The sequence below is a fragment of the Penicillium arizonense genome (assembly GCF_001773325.1).
Source record: "Penicillium arizonense strain CBS 141311 chromosome Unknown PENARI_contig031, whole genome shotgun sequence".
Lineage (NCBI taxonomy): Eukaryota > Fungi > Ascomycota > Eurotiomycetes > Eurotiales > Aspergillaceae > Penicillium > Penicillium arizonense.
Genome location: NW_019173308.1, coordinates 115,802 through 141,157, shown reverse-complemented (window position 1 = coordinate 141,157; position 25,356 = coordinate 115,802). Strand labels below are relative to the sequence as shown.

General features: G+C 50.2%; 11 protein-coding genes across 11 annotated transcripts; 7 read left to right on the top strand and 4 right to left on the bottom strand.

Moving 5' to 3' along the window:
* Positions 1 to 935: 935 nt before the first annotated feature.
* On the top strand, positions 936 to 2,534 carry PENARI_c031G03480 (vacuolar protein sorting-associated protein 26; the record flags this gene model as incomplete). Its single annotated transcript, XM_022636463.1, has 5 exons — positions 936 to 1,155; positions 1,218 to 1,690; positions 1,740 to 1,764; positions 1,874 to 1,990; positions 2,287 to 2,534. The coding sequence occupies 5 exons, from the start codon at positions 936 to 938 to the stop codon at positions 2,532 to 2,534; spliced, it is 1,083 nt and encodes a 360-aa protein (XP_022483651.1).
* A 435-nt stretch (positions 2,535 to 2,969) lies between these two features.
* PENARI_c031G07608 (uncharacterized protein) lies at positions 2,970 to 8,456 on the bottom strand (the record flags this gene model as incomplete). Its single annotated transcript, XM_022636493.1, has 6 exons — positions 2,970 to 7,571; positions 7,624 to 7,712; positions 7,764 to 7,970; positions 8,021 to 8,194; positions 8,250 to 8,316; positions 8,379 to 8,456. 6 exons carry the CDS (start codon positions 8,454 to 8,456, stop codon positions 2,970 to 2,972), a joined length of 5,217 nt encoding a protein of 1,738 aa, XP_022483657.1.
* A 385-nt stretch (positions 8,457 to 8,841) lies between these two features.
* PENARI_c031G10556 (E2 ubiquitin-conjugating protein MMS2) lies at positions 8,842 to 9,494 on the top strand (the record flags this gene model as incomplete). The annotated part of the gene is made up of 5 exons (XM_022636515.1): positions 8,842 to 8,914; positions 8,985 to 9,064; positions 9,118 to 9,243; positions 9,300 to 9,379; positions 9,434 to 9,494. The coding sequence occupies 5 exons, from the start codon at positions 8,842 to 8,844 to the stop codon at positions 9,492 to 9,494; spliced, it is 420 nt and encodes a 139-aa protein (XP_022483645.1).
* Positions 9,495 to 10,753: 1,259 nt separating this feature from the next.
* PENARI_c031G05559 (LYR motif-containing protein) lies at positions 10,754 to 11,777 on the top strand (the record flags this gene model as incomplete). The annotated part of the gene is made up of 3 exons (XM_022636480.1): positions 10,754 to 10,802; positions 10,859 to 11,016; positions 11,076 to 11,777. 3 exons carry the CDS (start codon positions 10,754 to 10,756, stop codon positions 11,775 to 11,777), a joined length of 909 nt encoding a protein of 302 aa, XP_022483664.1.
* Positions 11,778 to 12,328: 551 nt separating this feature from the next.
* Positions 12,329 to 13,104, bottom strand: PENARI_c031G03312 (RWD domain-containing protein; the record flags this gene model as incomplete). Its single annotated transcript, XM_022636461.1, has 2 exons — positions 12,329 to 12,957; positions 13,038 to 13,104. The coding sequence occupies 2 exons, from the start codon at positions 13,102 to 13,104 to the stop codon at positions 12,329 to 12,331; spliced, it is 696 nt and encodes a 231-aa protein (XP_022483701.1).
* Positions 13,105 to 13,443: 339 nt separating this feature from the next.
* Positions 13,444 to 14,691, top strand: PENARI_c031G11879 (ACL4 family protein; the record flags this gene model as incomplete). Its single annotated transcript, XM_022636521.1, has 2 exons — positions 13,444 to 14,000; positions 14,058 to 14,691. The coding sequence occupies 2 exons, from the start codon at positions 13,444 to 13,446 to the stop codon at positions 14,689 to 14,691; spliced, it is 1,191 nt and encodes a 396-aa protein (XP_022483634.1).
* Positions 14,692 to 14,907: 216 nt separating this feature from the next.
* Positions 14,908 to 16,616, top strand: PENARI_c031G00568 (putative histone deacetylase SIR2; the record flags this gene model as incomplete). The annotated part of the gene is made up of 5 exons (XM_022636440.1): positions 14,908 to 15,136; positions 15,222 to 15,532; positions 15,602 to 16,150; positions 16,205 to 16,384; positions 16,434 to 16,616. The coding sequence occupies 5 exons, from the start codon at positions 14,908 to 14,910 to the stop codon at positions 16,614 to 16,616; spliced, it is 1,452 nt and encodes a 483-aa protein (XP_022483625.1).
* A 458-nt stretch (positions 16,617 to 17,074) lies between these two features.
* On the top strand, positions 17,075 to 18,783 carry PENARI_c031G04028 (tRNA (guanine-N2-)-methyltransferase; the record flags this gene model as incomplete). The annotated part of the gene is made up of 5 exons (XM_022636466.1): positions 17,075 to 17,188; positions 17,329 to 18,191; positions 18,268 to 18,473; positions 18,541 to 18,665; positions 18,727 to 18,783. 5 exons carry the CDS (start codon positions 17,075 to 17,077, stop codon positions 18,781 to 18,783), a joined length of 1,365 nt encoding a protein of 454 aa, XP_022483689.1.
* Positions 18,784 to 18,978: 195 nt separating this feature from the next.
* PENARI_c031G09573 (HIT family protein) lies at positions 18,979 to 19,938 on the bottom strand (the record flags this gene model as incomplete). The annotated part of the gene is made up of 3 exons (XM_022636505.1): positions 18,979 to 19,235; positions 19,506 to 19,599; positions 19,690 to 19,938. 3 exons carry the CDS (start codon positions 19,936 to 19,938, stop codon positions 18,979 to 18,981), a joined length of 600 nt encoding a protein of 199 aa, XP_022483668.1.
* Positions 19,939 to 21,010: 1,072 nt separating this feature from the next.
* PENARI_c031G05776 (B-type cyclin nimE) lies at positions 21,011 to 22,652 on the bottom strand (the record flags this gene model as incomplete). The annotated part of the gene is made up of 4 exons (XM_022636482.1): positions 21,011 to 21,102; positions 21,154 to 21,292; positions 21,351 to 22,520; positions 22,644 to 22,652. The coding sequence occupies 4 exons, from the start codon at positions 22,650 to 22,652 to the stop codon at positions 21,011 to 21,013; spliced, it is 1,410 nt and encodes a 469-aa protein (XP_022483705.1).
* Positions 22,653 to 23,684: 1,032 nt separating this feature from the next.
* PENARI_c031G05802 (mitochondrial 54S ribosomal protein uL2m) lies at positions 23,685 to 24,989 on the top strand (the record flags this gene model as incomplete). Its single annotated transcript, XM_022636485.1, has 2 exons — positions 23,685 to 24,824; positions 24,888 to 24,989. The coding sequence occupies 2 exons, from the start codon at positions 23,685 to 23,687 to the stop codon at positions 24,987 to 24,989; spliced, it is 1,242 nt and encodes a 413-aa protein (XP_022483666.1).
* Between the last annotated feature and the right edge of the window lie 367 nt (positions 24,990 to 25,356).

Genomic DNA, 25,356 nt, shown 5'->3' with positions numbered 1-25,356 from the left:
CACGGAATTTGTGCCCACATTTCTTTTCCGTGTCTTGCTTCTCTCTCGCTGCTCTGTCCCGTGCCGAAACACCGATGTATCCCCCGAGTTCTCCTTGAGTCGACAACCCCCACACACTGGAATATAACGATCTACCCGAGACTCATACACGGATTGCCGAGACTCAATGCCGTGGGATTCCTTGAAACACAGGGAACACAAACATTCCCGGGATTATACGCTCATCCGATAGGACAGGGAAGAGGGGGGTATGCGGTTTCCCCCTCGTACAGCCACGCCGACAAGGCCCCTGATTGCCGTCTGACCAGCTAGTTTGCACTCAAAATCCGGGGAAGACAGACTCCTGCGGGGTAAACAAATCAAAGCCTTGCTTGGAGGGTATCAGCCAGTCCTTGGGGAGAGTCCATGTTGCCCCTTAACGGGAAGCGGATTCCGACTCCGCCGTTTTCCTGTTTATCCGCTATCCGGGGTATGCGGGAGAGTAATCTATGATACATCAGAGACGAGAATGGACTGCTGGTCCAATCGGTGGGAATTGCCAGTTATAGTAGTTCGCTTTATGCGGTGGATCTGACATGTCTGAAGTGCATCCCGTAGCGTTAGAGTGCAGCCTACGGGTAGTTTGTAGATCATGCATTCGTAACCCTTGGATACCAAGTCAAAAAGAAGACTACAAAGGAGTATGAACAAAAAATTACACCATTCAAATAGCATTTAGCTATATCCCAACGTATATCCCAATTGTATACTGCCATAAGTTAACTTAACTAACTAGTTAACTAACTTACTGCCACACTTTGGCCTGCAATGCAAGGCCTCAACATTTGGCTGCGGGGCGGTGTTACATAAGCAACCACTCCAGGCCACCGCGCGGCAGCTCCAGATCATCAAGCTTCTTGATTTGTGAGCTGCATCTGGCTCAATTCTCTCTCCCCATGGCGTCACTCTTCTTCTCCACCCCTGTCGACATCGATGTCGTCCTTGAAGACCTCGATGAGCGCCAAACCGTCGACGTCAAGCTCGACAAGGGCCGCCGCGAGCGGGTCCCTCTGTACATGGACGGCGAGTCCGTAAAGGGTGCCGTGACAATCAGACCAAAGGATGGCAAGCGGTTGGAGCATACAGGCATCAAGGTGCAATTTATTGGCACGATTGGTGCGTCCGGCATCCCCCGTGGGTTTTGAATGATGACAGCAGACTAACACGGGAGTGCACAGAGATGTTCTACGACCGAGGTAACCACTACGAATTCCTTTCCCTGGTCCAGGAACTCGCCGCGCCTGGCGAGCTGCTGCACCCGCAGACTTTCCCTTTCAACTTCAAGAACGTCGAGAAGCAATACGAATCCTACAATGGCATCAACGTCAAGCTGCGCTACTTTGTTCGCGTGACTGTCTCACGGCGCATGGCGGATGTCGTCCGTGAGAAGGATCTCTGGGTTTACTCGTACCGCATGCCCCCAGAAAACAACAGCCCGATCAAGATGGATGTTGGTATCGAGGACTGCCTGCATATCGAATTTGAATACTCCAAATCCAAGTATCACCTCAAGGATGTGATTGTTGGTCGAATTTATTTCTTGCTCGTGCGGCTTAAGATCAAACATATGGAGTTGTCTATCATTCGGCGGGAGACGACTGGATCGCCGCCAAATCAATATAACGAGAGTGAGACGTTGGTTCGCTTTGAGGTATGTGTTTCTTGGACATGTTGATATGCGGCTGCTGACTTGTATGCAGATTATGGACGGTTCGCCATCGAGAGGTTAGTGAATATCCTCCACCTGGGACCCCAACAAGGATCAATCTGCGGCTTGCATTTCTCGAAGATTGGCAAGTGCAAGGTCTGCTTTAACATAGCTGACTGCCCACAGGCGAAACCATTCCGATCCGGTTGTTCCTTGGCGGCTTTGATTTGACGCCCACTTTCCGAGATGTCAACAAGAAGTACTCGACGAGGTACTACCTGAGCCTGGTGTTGATCGATGAAGGTAGGTTGAACTCCATATACCCCTGCATCATCCCCACAATAGTCCATGAACGCCCCCATGCGGGGGATGAGGAGACGCAAAGACCGAGCAAATGTATGCCTGGAAAGACTGCAATAACCGACGGCAACTGAAATTGCCCAAGTGATTCAAGTCGGGCCGGTCTAAGTTGCCGATTTGCCTCCGAGTCTATTCCCACCCCCACGCTAGACCGCTCTTGGCATCGGCTCCACTGCTTTACAATACCATACTCCATACACTGCAATTAATTCACTTGAAATATACTAACTCAACCACAGACGCCCGTCGCTACTTCAAACAGTCCGAAATTGCACTCTACCGCCAAGCCCCCGAGATCGCGCCGAATGCCCAAATCGCCCAGCAGCAACAAATCCAGCAACAGATGCTGCTCGAGCAACAGCGTCAGCAGCCTGCTCTCCCACCTGGCTCTGCTACCGCCGGTCCTGGTAGAGAAGTCTCCACGCCTCTTCGGCAGGAGGCTCAACAGGCTCAGCAGGCTCAGCCTGTCCCCACGCCTACTGCATAGATTGTTCTCATTATCGCCTGCGTCTTCTAGTTCTTGGTACTTGGGGATCTGTTCTTCTATACCCGGCTCCGTCTCTGTTTACTTTCTTCCCTCTACCACTACACTACTACTTTCTTTCTATGTATATCCAGTCCTTGGCCTCTCTCAAGACTACGCCACGATATCATTCTGTAGTCTACAACCCCTTCTCAGCGCATCGCAATATGACCTCGACTACTGTGGCAACACTCTGGATTTGAACCTCTTCAATTCTGAAGCTAATCCCTCGGAAATTCCGATAGTTCTAAAACATAGAAGAAAAAAATACTGTTACCTAGGTACATATATCAATTACCGTGTAGACGGTACACAGTAAACATATAGGTGCAAAACAAATCCACAACAATAACCAACAATCCAATCATCTCCATTCACAATCAATTCATGGATCAGATCCTAAACCTCAACCCTCCCAATCCCCTCCAAAACCTTCCCCAAAGCACCCAAAATCAACCCATCATCTCTCTCCTTCCCAGCAACCTGCACAGCACGCACAACAAGCGGATAAACCCACTCTAAATGCTTCCGGCAATGACCACCACCATCCGACCCATCTTGAGCCCCGCCAACCGAAACCGAAACCGAAACCGTCTTCAGCGCAGGCGGGTCAGGGATAGCAGAAGGCTCACTCTCCAACTCAACCAACTTCAGCAAGAGATGCAGCAAGGCCTTACGCGCAGGTGTAGGTTGCGGCATTAGACCGCGTAATGGCTGGTCTGCGATATATGATTTGAGCGAGACTGCGCAGCGGAGGAGGAGGTATGGTGAGATAGCGCGTGCGAGGAGGGTTTCTGCTTCCGATGTTGGGCTTGGGGAGGTGGATGTGGATGGAGCCGGATGAGCGGCTAGCTCGAAGAGTGTGTCGATCAAGACATAGGCCATGTGTGGGCGGAGGGTTGGGGGTGGATCGAAGGTCCGGCCTGGACGAACATTGTAGAAGTCCGCCAGGGGGTTTTCATTTCCGTCGATGGTGTTTTGGGAGTTTGGGTTTGGGAGGTCGAAGCGGAGGGGGGCGTAGATGAAGGAGGAGTGGAAGAGGGCGCGGGCGAAGTCTCGGCGGATGGAGGCTCTTATGGCTGGGTTGCCGAGGGAGGGGAGAATGAGGGTTTTGAGTCTGGTGAAGGAGGTTATGTCGAAGGTTTCATCGGTTGTGATTCTTTGTCTTGGAAGGTTGTGGGCTTGGAAGCCGTGGGCGGAGACGATTCCGTTTGTGATTTCGACTATGCGGTGCCAGAATTGCGCTGTTTCGGTTTCGTTGGTGGGTTTGTATTGGTCTTCCACGTAGGGCACTGCCACTTGGAGGATATTTAGGGAAGCTATTGTTGCTTTTTGCCAGAGGTAGGGCTCGCGATCCTTTCCTTGCCAGGTGTACTTTTGTCCGATTAGAGCGCTGAGGTGCTTGAGCGCGGTTTCGAGTGCCCCGTTTGTGAAGACGTCTTGTTTGATGCCGAATTCTGCGATGTACCAGCCCATTAGGTCAATGATGTTTTTGGAGAATGCTACAAAGGCTGGTTTCCTGGTGTCGTTGCCGGGGCTCCATTTTGAGAGTGTTGAATCGGACAATTCGGCAAGACACAAGAGAATGGCTGGCTGGGAGTCCTCTTTCTCTAGGCATAGCTTTTTGATGCAATCGATGACTAGCGCTTGCACGGCCAGAGGTCGGTCAATATCCAGAGTGTAGCGGGGTGAGACTGAGTTCCACACGAGGAGGCGGAAATGTTCAAGGACTTTTTCAATGTGTTCGGTGGTCAGTTGATCTTTGTAGAGATGGTAGATCTGCTGGAATGTCTGTAGGTACGCCAATGCGGCATTTTGATTGGATTGTTCCAGATCAAGGACATCTTCATCACCAGCCGGGTGGCCGTTTGCCCAAAGGAGCCATGCACACTCGAGGGCATCGTTGCTAAGCTCGCCGGCATTTTGCACCCGGAGTAGGATTGCTGAAAGGCCAGAAAATGTGGCTTCGCTGAACTCCAAGATTTGCAAGTCAAGCAAGCCTTGCAAGTACTTCAGGAATCGTTTCCAGGACTGGTCGAACTTCTGGTCCTGCACGAGCGTTTCAAAGAAGTTTGTGATCAGACTGGATGATCCCTTGATCATTACAACTGTTGTGTCAACCCATGACTTGAAATCATCAGACTTCGTACTGCTCTGCTTATTCTTGGCCTGGATCACCGTGGTCTCAATTCTCTCAACCATCTTAAAAAGGACCATATTTAAGCAAAGACGCCACGCTTTAGGCAAGAGCTGCTGTCCGTAGGCATCGAAAATCCGCAGAAGGGTGTGCACTGCACTGTTTCGGATCTCTGGACGACTGTCTGTTGTGATATCAACGATGCGAAGCAACAACAACAGCCACAGGGAGTTCCGGGAGACAGCAGGATCCTCATCCCGGGCCAATTTGGCTAGCTGCTCTTCATTGACGGAGGCATCAACATGACCAATTGAGAACTCCTCGATCTGGCCCTGCAGGAAATCTGAGACATTCCAGAAGAAAGAGGTGGTGGTGAGGGAGATGTTGAAGTCCTGTGTTTGTGAGGCAAAGCTAGAGAATGCATTTACCAAGCTGAAGAGACACGGCGCCGGAAGTAGAGAAAGGAAATCGGAGGCGACGAGATGCAAAGACTTGTAGGCAGCTCGAACTAGACGAGGGCCCGCTGGAAGACCTGATGCCCTGCGCTCCAGCGGAGTGGAAGGTTGTTCACCGGCTTCAGACTGTGGAAGATTTTGGAAGACACCCGAGATCAAATCAAAAATCAGATGCCAACCATCCACGAAAGTCTCGGCATACTGTTCCAGGATGTTCCTTAATACCTCCAAGCTCTGCTCATGGATTTCAATAATCGTTATCGGCAAAGACTTGGATGTCTGCATGTCCGAGGAGTAGAGAGAGGTCACTTGGTCCTTCAATGTCTGGAGATTCCTTGTCTGAACCTGATTGTAGACATTCTCGTCGTCTTCGTCTCTCTGTTTCATCGTCAGGTAGACAAGCGAATTCACAATCGCATTTGCCTGCAGGCGAAGGTTTGGGCTGATGGCAGTATTGGCGGATGCAGAAATGAGACTTTGTGTCAGAAGCCGCCATGCCTTGTTGTCATCTTCTTCAAGCGAGGATAGTCTCGAGAGATTTGCCCTAGCAAGTTCATTTCCTTTCTCCAGCACGAATTTCAGCTCCTCGTCTAGCATTCTTGATTTGCCCACTGTGTGCGACACACGCCGAGAACCTTGGTGCAAGCGCCCAGTTCCTGTAGATGATTGTGGCGATCCTGGGATTTGTGATACTTCCTTTGCAGCACCTTCTTGGCGACGCTGCTCTGTAAATGGCGATAGGTTCAACAGGGCAAGCAAAATCTCCTCAAAGGAGGCACTCGGGAAATCGCTAGTGCTTTCAAGCAGCTTGCTAGAAGCTGCCTGAACCGCAATGACCTCGGTCCCCAGATTAGCAGTCGGGACATCATTTCCTGGGACTGCCGGGGTCTCTCCACCACTGGCCGATTTAACCATTGCACTGGAAGACATCCCAATCACAAGTCCAGTGTATTGAAGTGTCTCAAAAACAATGGACCAGGCCGGCTGATCCAAGGTCGGCCCTAAAGCAATTCCGAGGTTGAGCAATGCCCGCAGACAAAGGAGATTTCTTGTGCTCAGGGATACCGGAAGACCGTCACCAGCACCTGTTCCTGTAGAATCCAGTTGAACGGAGCCAGAGCGCGGAATATCAACACTTTTCCGTTTCTTTTGAGGCATGTCATTTTGCTGGGAGCCGGTAGCAGTGGAAGATTGTGACTTGTGGCCACCGCCACTTGCAGGCATGGCAGCCTTTCCGAGGGTGGTTAGGAAAGCATCTCTTGGCACTGATAGCCTCAGAAGACCCGCCACATGAGCCAGCTTCTGGAACGCACGAACGAGATTGTGGTAGTACTCGTCATCTAACGATGCGCGCAAGAAAGTAGAACATGCCGCCAGGACAGCCGGCCAACAATTCTCTATGATCCCTGCACAAGTCTTGATTGCGGAGTACTGAATATGAGACTGCAAGTCCAGGGGGTTGATTGGAACATGTGATTTCTTCATAGGTGAGGTGGACTGTGCTCGCAAGGATTCTCCTGCTGTAAAGTCCTGTGAAGATCTGGCGGAGTCGGGGCCTTCTGTGGGGCTCATAAGTCGGTTCTTGCGTCTTTGCTTCAGATCCGGTACTGTAAGGGGAAGAATAAACTTGGCGAGCCCTTCGGCAAAACTGCTGATACAGTTGAGAACAAGACTGTAAATGTAAGTATCCGGAGGGGGAGGCGGATCTGTCTTATCAAGAAGCTCGATATACGGCGTCCGAACAACACTCCACTGCGTACTGATCCCAGGCACCTTTGTCTCGCTGGGAGGAACAGTTGATCCAATGACACCAGCAACACCACCGGTTTCCAAGGTTATCTGGTCCTCAGTGGTCGATCTTGAGTGGTCTGCACGCGATGGTACTGTTGATTGATTGCTTACTCCGATCAAAGCCGGTTTTTCCGAAGCCAGTCGGACAAGCGCGGCCATATGATCGCGGAGAACATTTTTTCTCCCTTCTTCGCTGTCATACAGTGTATAGACGAGTCGCACAGCTCCTGGCTCAGAGTACAATCCGCGGAAGACCTCCATACACAGAAGTCTCTTCCAAGGTGCCGTCCCATCTGGCTCAAGAAGATGGGTGATCAGACTCAAAGCCATCTCACATTCTGCAGTCAAAAGCGACATGTGGCGCTTAAGAAGTATGAGAAGTATTCGGGCCACTCGAACAGTTTGGGCGAATGAGTATCTCTCAGATAGACAACGGACAGCCAATGGCAATAACCGAACACGCAGCACTTGCGCAAGTTCGGGGTGTCCTACAAAGAGGCGGCCACTGTTCAAAAGAATGCTCTCGATGAGCTCCAGTACAAATGGCGGAGATAAGGTTCTGGTACGCAAGAATTGCAGTTGTTCTCCATCCACCAAACGGCAGAGATCATCCAATACCTAGAACTTGAAGTCAGCGCTAGATGAAGCTGATGATAGGATGCAGACTTACCTGTAATGCATCGTAGGCAAAAATTCCAACATCGATCGACTGACCATCTACTTTGACGGTTGTGGTAATCTTTGCATCATTGGGGAGCTCTGCAAGACGATTAGCCCAATCCGTGAGAGGTGTTCAGAAGTATAACTAACTGTCTTCGCTCGAGACTCTTTCAAAAGTCGAAACCACTAGTTGCTGAAGGGTGGCCGCAGCAGTACTGGAAACTGCAATCGTTTTGCTTGCTTGCAGTGTGGCACAAATTTCCAATGTATTCGCGAGAAGGTCCCCGCTCAAGTCATTGGAATAGTACTGCAGGAGAGAAGGCAAAGACTGCAAGATCTTCAATTGAATATCGAGACCTATAACTGATTAGCACTGCTTCAAGGTATTGGGACATCGTGTCGCATACTTAAGCTCGTTGTCTCTCTCAGCCCACCGAGTACATCTTTGAGGCGACTTGAAGGCAATGAACGAGATGCAATGAGTCTCTGTAAGCAGATAACACCAATACCAGCAAGCTTCGCATGCTTAGTATGGCATGCAATGATAAATGGCTCGACAAATTTAGGTTTGCGAACAAGGTCTATTAAACAATTAGCGGTGTAGAACCAAGATGGCATTTGCGATCAAAGACCGACCTGCTGCAATTTGAGCCTCAGAGGTTGATGGCAGAGCCTTAAGCTCATTCAGCGACTGTTCGGCGGCCTGTCGTGTGTTCATGGTCAGTACGATGTCCAAGGATATCTGCCTGGAGGTGAAAGACGAACATTTCGGAGATCAGTGTTCTTCCTTCGGGACTCCTGGATTAGGTTGGCAATTTCAGTTTGCAAGAATTGGGAGGACATCTCTGATGCAGGATTGGTAAATCAACGCATGGCCAGCATTGGCTAAAGCCCGAGGTCCCGACGTCAACAGTATAGGGAGACTTTCGGTTGTGAGTTGCTAGGTCGAAGTTTGCACGCCAGACAAACAGCACAAGTTAGAGCTTTAAGCCAGGATCATATAAACAATTTGAGCTGCAATGGCTGCGATCTCTCCTATAACGACAATTCCACGATGGGAACAACAAGGCGTGGCATCTCCAACCAGCGCCAAGCTGGCGATACGGCTTATCGCACGTGATATCCCACTCACCGCCCACGCGCCATGCCCCTCTTGCAACATCCCTCTTGTGCCTCCTCCCACTTATTGTGACGTCTATAGACTCTGAATCATTGCTCTGTGCTCACCATGTCTGCTAAGGTCCCACGAAACTTCAGGCTCCTGGAGGAGCTCGACAAAGGAGAGAAGGGTCTGAGCGCAGGTGCGATTGAATCCTACGATCTCCGAAGATGTCCGATCACGAAGTACTGACGCATGTTCCTTGGTCGCAGATGCCTGCTCATACGGTCTCGCCGACGGCGAGGATATGATGATGAGCAACTGGAACGGTACCATTCTCGGCCCGCCTCACGTTAGTTCTTGCTTTGCCTTCACAAGATCAGCCCAATGCTAATCAACAATCAGAGCGTCCACGAAAACCGCATATACAGTGTGAACATCCACTGCGGACCCGACTACCCCGATAACCCTCCCACCATCCAATTCGTCTCTCGCGTCAACATCCCCTGTGTTGACCCCAGCTCCGGCAAGGTATGATAATGCGCGCCAAGACACAAAAGCGTCATCGCTGAGTTATTATGTTGCAGGTGGACCCCACAAAGCTCCCTACTCTTGCTCAGTGGAAGCGCGACTTTACCATGGAGACTGTCTTGATTGAATTGAGACGGTAAGTACAACGTGGAGTGTGTAAATGTTGTGCCGTGTGTTGACCGTTGTCTAGGTACATGGCCTTGCCACAGCATAAGAAATTGCCGCAGCCCCCAGAAGGCTCGAATTTCTGATCGAACATCTGTTCCGGATGGTTCAGACAGATTTACGAGTATCAGGATCGGCTTCCATTCGATTCACTAGCTTTTTCTATCCTTCAATGTCTAGAGCGTGTACAGTCACTGCATGAATGCATCAGGTTTCTTTGGAAACCAGCTCTCGATTCTTATCTTATGACTCGGTATTCATGAATTGTTGTGTTTTATGAGCCCCTGCATTGCGACAGGCGCTGTTTAAGTTACGAATAATAAATGATCTCCCTTTATTCATCGGCAGCTCCGGAGAGTAGGGTGGTTGATCAAGAAATATTTACACGTAGGATCATTCACTGTCAAGAGGTATACAGAGTAGTGGCGAGTGCGGTTCATTCTGAGTGGCAATGGGATCAAGGTGGAGAAGGAGACCACAGTCTCGTCGCATAATCAAGGCTCTCAGCTCGACGAAGGCCCAAGCAGGATCCGCCCTAGTTAATCAAGTAGGTGAAGAGCCAACAGGAGCCGTGAAAGCTCAGCCGAAGCCGTAATTACGTTGGATTTACGGGGACTACGGGACTCCGGGTCTCAAGGAAGTCAGTTCAGGCGTCGAGATCTTCACGTGCATTGAGTCATTCTCATGAGAGACGCGCGAGACCTCAAAACCCATGAAGGGGAAGGGCACAAGCCATAGCATCACGGCGTATGTCGAAACATCTGCGGGCCTCTCTTTTCATGTAGGCACAAGGAACTAGGAATGCATAATCGCACACAGGGAGGCGATAGCGAGGTGCCAAAGCCAGTCCAAACGTGGGAATAGGGTTGCGTGAGGGTGAGTCAATACACAAAACATACAATTACGCATCATTGACTCGGAACAGCCAAAGGCTCCATGGGGAGAGACAGAAAGCTTCTTCTCCAAGCGCCCGGGCAAGCCGGGACGGTTGATGAAAAAGGTTCGCGTCGATCGGGGGTAGTGTAAGCCCGATGACACAGTGCAACGAGGCATGCGCAAGCACAGAGGCCAAGTTGCGGGATCCAAAAATGAGAATAATCAAAGTGTTTCCAAGAGGAAACTTTCAGAGATTAAACTGAAAAGAACAGATACTACACTTGATCTAAGCCAATAGGCAAAGAGAGCTAAAGAAGAAAGAAAAGAAGAGGAAGATTGGGGGGAGCAACGGGTATATATAGGCCTATTGTGTCACGTGATCTGACCAATTTTCCCGTTTGGGGAGGTAGATCACATGTCATTTGGAACTTCAATAACGTTACTCCGTCACCCGCGCATACACGCTGGAATGCATAAGGTGTTGGTTCCTAGCCATTCTAGTGCTCATCGCTTTGCCTGTAAGCTCATCCTTTGCTCTGTCCTGCACCTTGACTGACGATCGGGCTTTTGATAGGTTTTGCACTCTATCGAGCGCTTCTTCGGCAATGTTGTCCCACCAATGCCGCATCATGGCAGGGTGAGAGCAGGTCTCTCGTTAAGAAGAATTTCCGGCGATTTCAGAAACTGCAGAGTCCATCCCAAACGGCTAATGCATTGAAGGCAGGCTATGAGGTATACACATTGAATTCTGTCCGTCGCAGAGTTCCTATTGACGATCGTATCGCATACAGGCCCTAGATCTCCTCTCCTCTGCATCCGAGGGCAACAGGCACGATACACATAAGATTACGACCCTTCTCGCCCAACACAAGTCACAAAAAGAAAAGCATGCCGCCATGCAAAGGAAGTCTGGGTCCGCAAAGCCCGTCAAACCCATGTCACCCAAGAAAGCTCGAAAAGCAGAGTCAATACGCTTCCAGAAAGAGACTGCACAGCGACATCCAAATGCTACACCGGTTCTATCCCGTCCTCGACCGCTAGGGTCGCTAGGGGACAAGAAACGGAAAGTCCCGGTACTCGTCAATGCACGCGGCATACCATTCCTGCGCTTTAAGAAGCCACAGCCGAGAAACCTTAGCGACACGCTACGAAAGAAACTCCTCAACCGTTGGGTTTGGATTCAGCGCCGTGAGAGGCTGCAACTTGAGATATTGTTCGCCAGGGACGAAGATGATTGGGATCGCATAACCACGACCGCAGAGCGATCTACCTGGGTTCAGCCGATTCAAGAGTCCCTAGACGATGTTTGTGACAAGGTTGCACGCTGGGATATGAAAAACAAACAGACTGCGGAGAGTATGTGGGGCGTCGTGCTGGCTGAAAGAGCTCTGGCGGAAGAAGAAGCAAGCCAAAGGCAGGAAGATGCAAGCCAAAGGCAGGAAGATGCAAGCCACCGGCACGCAGAAGCAAACCAAAAGCAGCCGGAGCAGTGATATCAGTGGTTTGACTCGCCATGTGTCTCTACCAGGCTCCTGCTCTCTTGGGACTCTCTGAATCAAGGTACCTGTGCTACAGAAACATAGTCATTGTCTATCTCTTCACGTCCACTGCCTTCAGGCCAGTATCCTGTGTCCTCGGTGGTCACCCCGCAACAAACTACGATATCAGCAGTCGATCGAAACCTCAATGGCATTATATATGATGCATCTAACTTTGGACGAATCCCCATCTGTTGATCATAGCTGATCACCAGCCATTGCATGCTGGGGTCCTACCCATTTGTCTATGGTTGGGTGTCCTAGCACATATACCATTACCTTCCCCACGAAACTTGAATCATGATAATGACGCCCTCTTGCGCGCTTTATCTTCTGTTCAAGCATTCACATCACATGTACTATACGTCCACAGGGACTCCCTCTGTATATCTCTTCTCATACCCATCATATGGGCTCTACAGCCTGGTCGATATACGTAACAACAATGCAAAAGATTGAATATTTTCATGAGTAAAGGGAGGTCATAAACATCTGTATGGGTCGATTCATGTAGCCACTCTGAGCTTATCAATGGCCGGCATAGCATCATCATCTTCCTCATCATAATCACCCTTGCCAGCCAGACCCTTCTCCCAAAGTTGTCTCCCCGTGAGCTTTTTCTCCTCTTTCACTGCAGTCTTCTTCTTCTTGTCGTCTGCCTCCTTCTCCTCACGTAACCGCGTCTCCTCATCCTCAATCTCCTTCTTGAACTTGGCACTCCACTCCAAGAACGACTCAACGGTAACAGGTGTGCCGTGGAACTTGCGGTTCTCCTCCTCTTCTCTCTTTGCGGCTACCTTATCCTTCTCGGCTTGGACTGCGTTCGCCCGTTCGGTGATGAGAGTCTCGGCGTTTTCTTTGAGTGCGCTGACGAGAGTGAAGACCATTGCCATTCCTATATTCTCTTCGATAGTGGGTTCAAGGCTCTGCAGCAGCTGGTCCCGGTCTTCCTGGACGTCTAGTCGGGGATGCTTTGGGGCATCGTGTGGAGAAGAGATATTGAGGTCTGGTGCAACATCGGGGTATGCTTCCGGGTATGAAACTTCCAGGATTATCACTGGCATTTCTGATTCATCGCCGTCATATTCGGGAACGTCGAGAGATATGGATACTCGGTATGAGGTTTCGGATATGTCTAGGTACCGGATATCAATGTCAGAAAAGATGAAGAAAAAGGTGGCTGCATGCCCTCAGCAGGCTTTACTAGTTACTAACCTATGATTTCATCGGGGAAAATTGAGTCGAGCACCTCGCGCTCTTCAATCTGGTCTTCGCGACCCATTGCTTCTGATCCGCCCGCGGAGCGGAGGGGTAACGATTTGGGCGAGTGCGGATTTTGGAAAGGAAACCAGGAGACAAGAGATGTACTATCAAGCGATGGACCCAATAGCTTGCCAACCAAGACTTTGAGAGTTTGAAATAGTATCGCAGCCAAAAGAAAGATCGGATATAATCCAAGCGTGCCAATATTGCAGTCCCACATGCAAACCCGACAAACACTCCAAAATTTTGGCTCAGAGCTTCAACTTTTTTACTTCCCCCAGATACATGCAACTTACATTGCCGTATCCTTGACTTGACGATATAACATATTTCCACCACATTACGCTATAGTCCTGCCATGGGAAAACCTAGACCGCAAAAGAAGAAGTCCTCAAAGCCCCGCGAAAAGTCCGTCCTCGGCCCTGGTGGCTCGATTTCAAAAGGCAAAATGGCCCAAGATCCCTCAACGCTTCTCGACCAAGCCACGATTCTCCTCCAGACTGGACGGGCTGATGAGGCGCTCATCACGGCACAACAGGCACTCGAATTGACCGCTGAAAATACACCCGCACAGCTCCCCGCCATCAACTTGCTCGGAGAAATCAACGTCGAGCTTGGCGATATCGACACTGCTAGAAACTGTTTCCTGCAAGCTGTTCAGTTGGATCAGAATGGCTCGATACCGGAATCTGAAGGAGGTGGTGCCGAGAAGTTCCTTTGGCTTGCGCAATTGAGTGAGCAGGGTGGGAAAGACAGTGTCCTGTGGTTCGAAATGGGCGTGTCGTCCCTCAGGCAGACTATTCAGAGTCTCGAGGGTAAGACATCACCAGCTGAGGTTGCGGATCTTGAACAGAAGAAAGCCAAGATGTCCAACGCTCTCTGTGCTGTTGCTGAAACCTACATGACCGATCTTTCGTGAGTTTTCTTTTTGCTATACAATCCATGTCGAGGCATCGCTAATCTTATGCTTAGTTGGGAGGAGGACGCCGAAGCTCGTTGCGAAGCACTCATTACAGAAGCTCTTCTGATTACACCCGAAGCACCAGAGGTGCTACAGACTCTCGCCTCTATCCGGATATCACAGCTTCGAACTGAGGATGCGCAAGCCGCGCTTACTCGCAGTATGGCGCTATGGAAGGACCTGGCCCCGGAGGACCCCAAGGTCCCTGATTTCGCATTGCGCATCAGTCTTGCACGACTCCTCATGGAGGTTACTATGGAGTTTGAGGCTCTGGAAGTCCTCGAGCGTCTAATTCTGGAGGATGATCAGAGTGTGGAGGCGTACTACCTTGGAGGCTGGTGTCTCTTCCTGCTGGCAGAAAATCAACAGGCACCGAAGGATGCGACCCCTGAGGAACTTGCTGAGTCTCCCCGCCATGCATCGCTCGCTGCGAGTCGCGAGTGGCTTAAGCAAGCCTTGAAACTCTACGACCTACTTCAGTACGAGGACGACCGACTCCGCGACCATGCCTTGGAACTTGTACAAGAGATGAACAAGGAAATTGGTGAGGACGACGATGACAGTGAAGCCGAAGGCGAAGGAGAAGGCGAGGAGTCGGATGAGGAGATCGAAATCGACTCCGACGACGAGATGGCGGATTCTTAGATACCAAGAGTGACGACATGAAACGATGTACATGTTCTTTGATACCAGCACTTCAGTAGTTCTCACATATTCTTTGTTTCTGAACAAATCAGATCTTGATATCGCCACCATTCATCGGCCCGGATTAAGTTGTCTCCGGTAGTCCAGATGCCCGAATTTTTGCCAGCGCAGGATCAAAAGAGCTGACTCCGAGGCTGGCATCTCAAACTCCAAAAGATGGATTTGGTACCAGCCCCAAGCGGAGAGGACTCGTTCAAAACTCCCGTGGTCGAAGTGGAGGCCGTGGATATGGACCAGTTGGCCATGAGCGCGGAGGAGCGCGCTCTGGAAGACATCCCGTCCACCTACGAGACGGACAGCGACGACTCAGAGGACTGGGACACCCTGTCTAATGCCGACGACGCCATCCAGATCCTCCGCGATGATCAGATCCGCGACGGGCTCGGTATGTAACTACACCCGCCCTCTTACCCCGGACATCCCCGCTCAGACCAGAATGAGACACCGGCTAACGCGTTCACCGGTCATAGTTCCCGATGCCTGTACCCTAGAAGAAGCGCTTGCATATAGAAAGCGCCTGCATGCCATCGGCAAGGCGGCGTTCGTGGAAGAGACCATCGTTCGCGAAACCGTCACGGCGAAGAAGCTATGCACGGCTTTTGGAATCGTTCCCCCGGCATTCCTAGAGGGCGCCCCAGACGAGGCTTATCATTCTCTTTTGGCAATCGCGATCTCGCGCGAGTACTCTCGGCGCCCTAAGCTTCCACAGTACAACACTATTGACGATGCTGTGCGGTTGCTTCGCGAATCCAGGAATATCATCGTTCTAACAGGCGCAGGTGTAGGTGTCCATATCCAGGCGCATAACGGAGGTTCATGACATACGAATACTGACTGGGTGATTTTTCAGATCTCGACGAGTCTGGGCATCCCCGATTTCCGTTCTAAAGATACCGGTCTCTATTCAAAACTGGAACATCTGGGCCTGAGCGACCCCCAAGAAGTCTTTGATATTTCTGTCTTCCGGGAAAATCCTAAGATCTTCTTTTCCATTGCGAAGGACATCCTTCCCACTGAGAAGAAATGGTCACCTACTCATGGATTTATTCGGCTTCTGCAAGACAAGGGGAAGCTGTTGACCAACTACACGCAGAACATCGACAACATCGAAGCAAATGCAGGAGTCCTTCCAGAGAAGATTGTACAGTGTCATGGATCCTTCGCGACTGCAACCTGTGTGAAATGTCAGTTTAAGGTCACTGGCGACGAGATTTTCGGTGAGATCAAGAAAGGAAATGTTCCAGAGTGTACCGCCTGTCAGAAGAGAATCGCAGAAGAATCACTCAAATCTCAGGGACTGAAGCGCAAGCGGAGCTCCAACGGTCAACAGAAAGACCGCAAGATCTCGGATGACAGTTCCGATGAGGACTATGAAATTCCTACTCCCGGGGTGATGAAGGTCAGTCGTGGTTTAGTTCAGCCCTCGCTTCTATTATACTGACTCGTTGCGTAGCCGGACATCACTTTCTTCGGCGAGGATCTCCCTGATGAATTTGGCGAACGGTTGGTTCACCAAGACCGTGAAAAGGCCGATCTAGTCATCGTGATTGGCACCTCACTGAAGGTCGCTCCCGTGGCAGAAGTGCCAGGGATTTTGCCACGCAACGTGCCACAGATCTACATATCGCGGACTGTAAGTTATCCCCATGATCTTATTTGTTCCGTGCTGACCTCGACCGTAGCCGGTGTCGCACACTGACTTCGATATTGATCTCTTGGGTGATTGCGATGTGGTGGTATCAGAACTTTGTCGTCGTGCTGGCTGGGATTTGAAGCATCATATGATCCCAGATGATGAGAAAGTCGATATCACCACAGTGGAAGGGTATGAATCACGACATATTTTTAAGGTAGCTGGTGCATAGGGCGGAGTTTCGGGCATGTCTTGCTCCTGTCTCAACGGAAGGCGTATTTGGGGTTCATGTTCACCGCTGGATGCGGTGGTTGTCTCAGCAGATTTGGTTTTTCTGTTCAAGTTTAAATAGATCGGTTTTTCTATCGACTATAGTGTAGTCAGTTGTTTTGTACAGACCTTGTTTCTTAAATCCTATTTGTGCACAGAATATACTTGCTTTCACTTGGGTTTTTATCTCAAATTCTCTATTTGCAAGAAAGTACAATTTGTGTTTTTTTATTTTTTCAAAATGTCGAGATATATATAGTGGGAGGCGCAAGACCCTGGGGCTCTCGGAGTATAGTTTGGAGCCCGATAAAAAAAAATCTCAACCCGCAACACCCCGCCAACATCACGAATTGCATGAACCACCACCCCAGGACGAGGAATATCTAGCATTAAAACAGGTAGATCTTCGAAGTACACACCATGGATTATCTGGTCCGGTTCGCTCAGGCCCATGAGACCTTCCGACGGCCAGAAATCCATGCCTGTGCCACACTCGCAGGCGTCGACCTCGAGATTCTCAGCTACTATGAATTTGTATGCACACCTTTCCATACCAACCAAATTGGTGGTATTCGCCTCGTCTACAATTTCGATGGCAATACCGATCTACCATGTCCCTTGCGCTTTTGCGCCACAGCCTCTACGACCAGAAACTCCACTGACATGACTACTAGTCACCATACTGCGTCGTACGACTGCCAAATGAAGAAGCAGCGCGCGCTATTGCAAATCGCAGCATCCTAATCAGAGACGTCTTCGAACTCTGGGGACAAGGTGCCAATTATGAGGACTTACATGCAGACGTCCACCAACGAAGTCAGCACCGTTGGAAAGACTTCGAACACTCCGAATTCGCGTTCAAAATCGAATATTTTGGTGGAAAGCGCAACACAACCTCAAAGAGAGATATCTTGAAGTCATTCTCATACACGGGTTTTAAGGGCCCGGTCAATCTAAAGAACGCTGATCAGCAGTTCTTCGTGATGGAGGAGTACATCGATGATGTTGAACAGAGTGTACTGAAAGTTGCACCGACTGAACAGCCAAGAAAGATCTTTCTTGGACGAAAAATCTGTGACAGCTGTCGCGATACTGTCCTCAAGTACGATCTCAAAAAACGTGACTATATCAGCACGACCTCCATGGATGCGGAATTAAGTCTGATCACGGCCAACATGGCCCTTGCCGCGCCTGGAAAATTGTTTTTTGACCCATTTGTCGGAACCGGAAGCTTCATCGTTTGTGCTTCGCATTTCGGGGCTTTGACAATGGGCGCTGATATCGATGGCCGCAGTTTCCGAGGCAAGGAGGCTGGGAAGCTGGGCGTGTTTGAGAACTACAAGCAATACGGGATGCCCAGCAAATTCGTGGATTGTCTCACTTCGGACTTGGTAAATACTCCACTCCGGCGCCCCCAGTTCCTCGATGGCATTGTTTGTGACCCGCCATATGGTATCCGAGAGGGCCTTCGAGTCTTGGGAAATCGCAATGGAAAGCCTGCAGTAAATGTGATTATTGATGGTGTCCCTGCTCATCTGTATGTATTGCCTTTTTCTCCAGCACCACTGGACGCCCCAGAGGATACGATATACGAAACTGACTCTTTCACACAGTCGGCCCGGGTTCGTCCCTCCCAAAAAGCCTTACGGGTTTGAGGCATTGCAGAAAGATATTCTTAACTTCGCGGTTCGAAGCTTGGTGACAGGTGGCCGCCTTGCGATGTGGATGCCGACTACCAACGAGGAGGCTGTTGAATTCCCTGTTCCCATGCATGAGAATCTGGAGGTTGTTAGTGTTTCTGTTCAGCCGTTCAATAACTGTAAGTGGTCCAACTGATAAAGTCCACTGCTTGTTTGTATGGATTTAGCTAACTTTGTGCACTAAAGGGTCTCGCCGACTTATTACATACCGCCGTCTACCCGAGGGAGAAGTGTCTGATGTTACATTGGGTCGCAGTAAGACTGATGATCAGGGGCACAGGGCGGATGACCTGAATATGTTCCGACGAGTGGTATGTGCTAGATGGGAGATTGACGAGCCTGTGATCGATTGACTAACTCATTGAACCCAAGTTTATGAACAAAGGACAGGTTCCCAGAGTCGAGAAAGACAACGAAACGACAAAATAAAAAGCCTGATTTCGCAAATGAACAGGGAAGCCGTCTCCCCTCGGCAGGCTAGAAAAGCCACACAATAGAAGACCTATATACAGCAATAGACTCCAAGATCCCAGCAAAAGGAACACAAATGCAAAACAGCCGAAGAGAAACATAGATGTGCCACGCAGCACTTCATCTGCATCAAGCAAAGGCAAAAAAGCTATTTCACAGTTTCCCTCTTGAGCTCGCATCCAAAACCAACCCCTGCGCCAGATCCACACCCTCCTCCTTCTGAATCCGCTTAACCTCCTCAACAAGCTCAAGTCTCAGCTCGCGAGCTAAAATCTCAGCCTCGTCATCATCCAATTCCTCTCTCTGCCCACGACCAAACATGGCAAAGCTTGTTCTCTGATTGGTCCCTGTTGCAGGGCGGGGGATGATGTGGAAGTGGACATGGGGCACGACTTGTGCTGCCCTTTCGCCTGTAGATGCGTTAGCTGGTTGGTCTCATTCTGGTTCTTTTCTCTTTTCCGTTTTCTTCATATTTTTTCTTTTTGCATAGATGGATGCAACATGTATGATAGACAGCATGTGTATGAGTGTCAATCTCAATCTCAATGTCAATCTTCGTCTCAATTGACAAGAATGACACCCCTAACAGCCCCCAACAATTTCAAATTCCAAGAATGAATACAAGCCCCTTTTCTTGTATTGTAAAGAAAAAAGAAGAAGAAAAGAGGAGAAACACATACCATTATTCTGCACAACATTCCAATGCCTATCAGGATCATCCCCGAAGACAGTCTTCGTAACGACCCTTGAAAGGATCGGAAGCCATTTACCCATCTAACCGTGGGAACCCAGACAACAATGCGTCAGTAACACAAACATGTACATGTACCGATGCCTCAATAAGGTAAGTGAAAAGTTACATACCTCCTGCCCGGCCAGCACACCCATATCACTCAACATCTGATAATGATGTCTCGATGCAACGAGGACATGGCCACGGGTTAGGGGCATGATATCCAGGAAAGCAATGATATGCTCTGTTGAGAGGATGACGTGGGATGTTATTTCGTCTGTTGTTGCTATTGGGGTTGAGTCTGGGTCGATAAATGGAGTTGGGGGGTATGTTGCGGCGATTTTGCAAAAGGGGCATGGTGCGGGTGCAGTTAAGTCCATTTCTGGGATGGATTAGATTTGACGTTCTTATTCAGATGGATGGTTGGAGATCTTGCTGGTATATAATGTGTTGAGTTGGAGATGATGTTTTGGGGCTGGTCGTTGGAGAAGAGAGATGACAAATATGGATATGTTGACTGAGATGAAGGGATGTTAGTGCTATACTTAAATTTCGAGCGGACTGGAAAGCAATTCAAAGACAAGATGGACGCCTGAGGTGGAGGATTATCGACGGAGTTGACCAGTCCGGGAAAGAGTTCCAACCTCGGCTAAGCTTAATTAGACTACAGCCACGAAGAATAATTGGAAGGACTGGTATTCCATCAGCGCCCAAGGGAAACGCCTATGTACACCTCGAGATTAAAGAAAAGAAACAAGTTGCAGTTAAGAAACCATACACGCATCCAGAAATCCGGCTATTTTGATCAAAACAGAGCCAATGCTGATTACCTCCCCACCTAGTATCCATGCCGTTTGCCTGGAAGGCCCAGCTTCCGTACCCAGTTTGAATCTTCCAGCCCATGAATAAAACCTCCAAAACCTCCAAGAATCCCATGGTCGCATGGTTACAAAGTCCCATCTCCAATACCAAACACGCAACAAGCCACGATGGCTTGGATGAGAAACAAAAGGATGATCCAAAGACGATTGCGATGAAGCATCTAACCAGAATGATGGATCACAAAGTGCAACAAGTTAAAATTGCGATTCGAATGAAAAGAATAGAAGCCCGACGCCTGCAACACGAATGACGAGAATGTAAAGGTATCAGGGCGGGAGACAAACGCCCATGCACGGAAAACAAGCAGGCCGAAGTCAAATGATTTAAGAAAACAAACATTAGCACAGAGAGCGCCGAACACCCCTATCACAGAAGACAAATGCGGCAGTGAACAAATTTAATATCAAGTCGTCGTAAGAATATGCAAAAGGTATTTGATACCAGCACAATGAAATGCCAACATATGTAGGAACTCGAGTTGCCTGTTCGCGTCGTCGCGAGGGCCTTGGAACATCATGAAAGACAACGACGTAGGCGAACAGGGGTGACATCACATCGTAAATGGTACAATTACTGCTCGTCCTTGGCGTAGCTGTACGATTCGGTGTTGTCGACGTACAGGTGGTGATACTTCTTGGCCCATTGACGCGTCAAGATGGAAGCTAGACAAGCTGTCAATAACGTGACACGCAGGTATGAGGAGGTCTTCTTACCCTTTAGGAACTTCTTGCTAGCATATTTCTTGAAGAAGGCTTCGTGGGAGACAGGACGGTGGAGGTAGTCAACCATCAGCTGGAAGACAGGGTCGATCTCCTCCTCGGTATATCCGGAGTAGTGAGCAAGGGTGGCATCCTAATATGAGTTAGTTGAGATGAACAGGAGAGAACAGAACAGAGATAATTGAACATACCCAGGGCCCACGCTCCAAGATGAGACGGGCAAGGTACATGGCTGCGGCGGAGATGTGGCTTTGAGGGAATCCCATGAAACGGTGGTCAAGGAGACTGATCTCCATGAGGTACTTGCCCAGAGTACGTGTCTGAATGTCGTAGTTGTCGGCCTTGGAGATACGTCGCAGGAAGTTCATGGGGTTGGGGAAGCTCATGTTGTATTCAAGGGTGGCAAGCACGTGTCGTTCGGCATCGAGGATTTCCTTATCCGAGAAAGTCTCATCGGCGACATGGCTGAAGTTGGCAACGTGAGGAGAGAGAACTTCCTCATACTTGGAGGCAATGAACATGGCGGTGACACCGACGAGCTGCAGACGGTCAAGAGCAACAACCTCAGCAGATAGGAAGCGATCGATAATGTTGACAGCGAGGAACAGGGTCTCAGGAAGGAGACGGAAGCGGGTGTGAACCTCGATCAGCCAGTCGACAAGAATACCGCGCATCTTCCATTCAAGATCGGGTTGGTGGTCGATGTAATCAGGGTTGGGCAGGGTGGTGAGCTCGAGGTCCCTAAGATAATCGAAGATCTCAACCACATATTCAGCAGCCATCAACGGGTCATCCAAGTCCTCCGTGTCAAGATCCTGCACACCGGCGTTGATGAGATCCTTGACAGAAGCCTCAGGCTCGGGCTTCTTCGTTTCCACAACCTCCTCGGTCTTCTGCTCAATCTCGGGCTTCTTGCGAGGAGGTCCCTCCGGTTGCGAAGTCTCCTCTTGAGCGGGCTTGGGGTTGGGGCGCTTTTGCGGTCCACTGACGGGAACGTTCTTGGAGTTCGGGTCGCGACGGCGAAGGGCGGCAGTTCGTGATGTGTTGCTACGGCTGAGCTTCTGGACACCGCCAGTTTGGACAGTTGTCTTTGAGGCTAGGCCCTTGGCAGCTGGCTTCTTCCCATCCTTCACCTCAACACCTTCAGTCTTGTTGACATTGCTGACGTCACCCAGAGCAGCCCGACGACGTGTAGGTCCGGTGGCGGCAGTTGTTGTAGTCTTCTTGGTCTGCAAGGCCTTCTTCGCTCCCTCGACAGAGATATCGGTGGTGAGGGCAGCTGTCTTTGCCCGCGTCACGCGTGCGGACGGCCCGTTCTCATCGTTCTCATTCATCGTCCCTCTGGTACGAAGGCTGCGAGCCTAATGTGGAGTCAGTTTGCTGTCCAGGAAACCCGCCAGATGTACCCAATTGTCGTAATTAAGTATTAAGATGCAATAACAAATATATAAGACGCGTGCTCCTCGGGATTAAAGACTGCTCACCTGAGGCATCGTGAAGAAGAGAAGAAAAGGACGCGTAGGGGGAAACGGAAAGGGACAGGAATATAATCTTGTCCTGCCGGGCAATCAGGTCAGCATTCCGTTCAGCAATACCACGGTGGAGTCCTCATACCAGAGACTCGAGTTCAAAGTGCACGTACCACGCGTGAAAATGCGATTAGTCCGAAAGAACTACAAGGCCAGTCGGCTGTAGCTTTTCAGATGAGGTTGCTGATGTTGTTCGACAAGCCACGTCCAATCCAAAACTATGTTGACGTGTGACTTGGACCCACGATGAACCCCGGTTCCGTAGGTCAAATGGCGCGCGTTTCGGGAAAAAGAGGTGTCAAACACAGCAGAATAACTTTGGCAAGCTGTACGATAGGAATTCGCACGCGATAAAATGAAGATGGGGGAGTGGGGGGAAAGTGAAAAGGGTATCTTTAACTGGAATGATGAGGGAAAAGGAAGAACTTGAGAGGGCAAGGCGATGTTTGGCCCTACTGTGCTAGCGCGAAAACAGGTACCTCAAAGACGCCCCACAGCCCAGTCGCGTGGATCACGGAATTGATATTCAAGCACTTTCTTAAGAAGAAATGAGATGAGCAATGGGACAGAATAATAGACGAGGAAAAGGTGAGTTGAGATAGGTTGAAGGAAGTAGATCCAGCAATGTAGGGAGAAATAAGGCGTTGAGGGTGTAATTACATCTGTAACGGTGGATACGCGAGGGCGCGGCCTGGCAGTGAGGGCGCGAGGGTAAACAGGTGGTTGCCGGGCAACAGCTTAGTCACCCTGTGTAACAAGAAAGCGGTGAAAGAGGACAGAATTATAGTCACATGGGCAGCCCCGGTCAGCCACTGTGGCGGAGGCGGTGCGGGAAACACCAGTCACATGACTAGCTCGAACTTTTTGTTGGAGACAATACAGCGTGGAGGAGCAGCTAGGTCTTCGTCGCCCTACTCCCTTCACCTCAGTGTCTCCGTACTCACCTTTCCCGGGATCAATTGGTTCTTCTTAATTGAAGTTCCTCCCCTGCCAGTGATGCTTCAGACCCGAATTGCCCTACGGGGCATTCGGCTGCCCTTCAGGTGTCTACCGTCTCTACCTGTACCTGCGCGTGGGTACTCAACAATCATCAATGAAATTGAAAAGCCTGCCGACAAGCCCGCTGCATCGGTGTCCTCTTTTATCGACCCGAACACCTCGTTTGCTCCTCCTCCTAGCCGCGACGACTCTGGTGTTGTGTTGCGCACCTACACTCCGCGTACCCCCGGTGTCAGACATTTGCGACGACCAGTCAATGACCATCTATGGAAGGGCCGTCCCGTCCACAAGTTAACTTTCCCCAAGCGTGGTCAGGCTAAGGGTGGCCGAAACAACTCCGGTCAAGTTACTGTTCGCCATCACGGTGGTGGTGCGAAGCGTCGTATTCGGACCGTCGATTTCCTCCGCATGGACCCCGGACCGCAAGCGGTCGAGCGAATCGAGTATGACCCTGGTCGCAGTGCACACATCGCTCTCACTCGCAGCAAGGAGACCGGCAAGTTGAGCTATATCCTGGCGGCCGACGGCATGCGGGCTGGCGATGTGGTTCAGAGTTACTTGCCTGGAATTCCCGAAGATTTGTGGAACAGCATGGGTGGTGCCGTGGATCCTGGTGTCCTTGCTGCCAGAACTGCTTGGAGAGGAAACTGTTTGCCGTTGCACATGATCCCTGTGGGAACTCTCATCTTCAACGTGGGATTGCGACCTGGAAAGGGTGGTCAACTGTGCCGCAGTGCCGGAACTTATGCCACAGTTGTGGCCAAGGGTAGTGACTCGCGTCAGCAAACTATCCAAGAGGAGGAACCATTGGCGGAAAATGCAACGGAGGAGGCCAAGGTCGAGAAGAAGCTGTCTCAGCGCGAACAGCAGAAACAGGAGCGTCTGGCCCAGCACATCACTGTCCGTCTCTCAAGTGGCGAGACGCGACTGATTCACAAGGACTGCTGCGCTACTATTGGTATCGCCAGCAACCCGAACTATCACTACACCCAGCTCGGAAAGGCTGGTCGTTCCCGCTGGCGCAACGTTCGTCCAACAGTTCGTGGTTTGGCCATGAACGCCATGGACCACCCCCACGGTGGTGGTCGTGGTAAGTCCAAGGGTAACATCGACCCGAAGAGTCCTTGGGGTATTCCGGTATGTATTGTCATCTTTCGCAGCACATTGCTAGACTTCCAGGCACTAACTCTATTTCTTTAGACCAAATCTGGTTACAAGACTCGTCCCAAGTGGAAGATCAACAAGGCTGTTGTGCACCCCAGACCTCGCAACCAAGGCCAGCGTCGTCGTGGTTACAACTAGAGATGATTTCGAGTTGTCAAGGTGGTCAATCCATCATGTTCTGAGATATTTGCCCTTACTTCCTCCTATACCTCATCCTCACTGCGCAGAGGATGACTGTACGATATCTTTCCCTGCTGTTTTTTTTTTTTGACACATCATGTGTACTATTCTTCCATCATGCGCTATATTTGAAGATTTTGGTTCTGCACATCTGTCTGGTTGAAACTTGGGCGATGGGCACTGCACAGTACGATGGCCCAATGCGATATACATTCAAAGCGAAAGAAAATAGAATTATGAACGTCATTGGCATGGATTCGTATCCGTATCTGCAAGTGTTCCAGTTCTGGCCTCTAAACCCTGATCGGCGCGCATAGATCCCCGG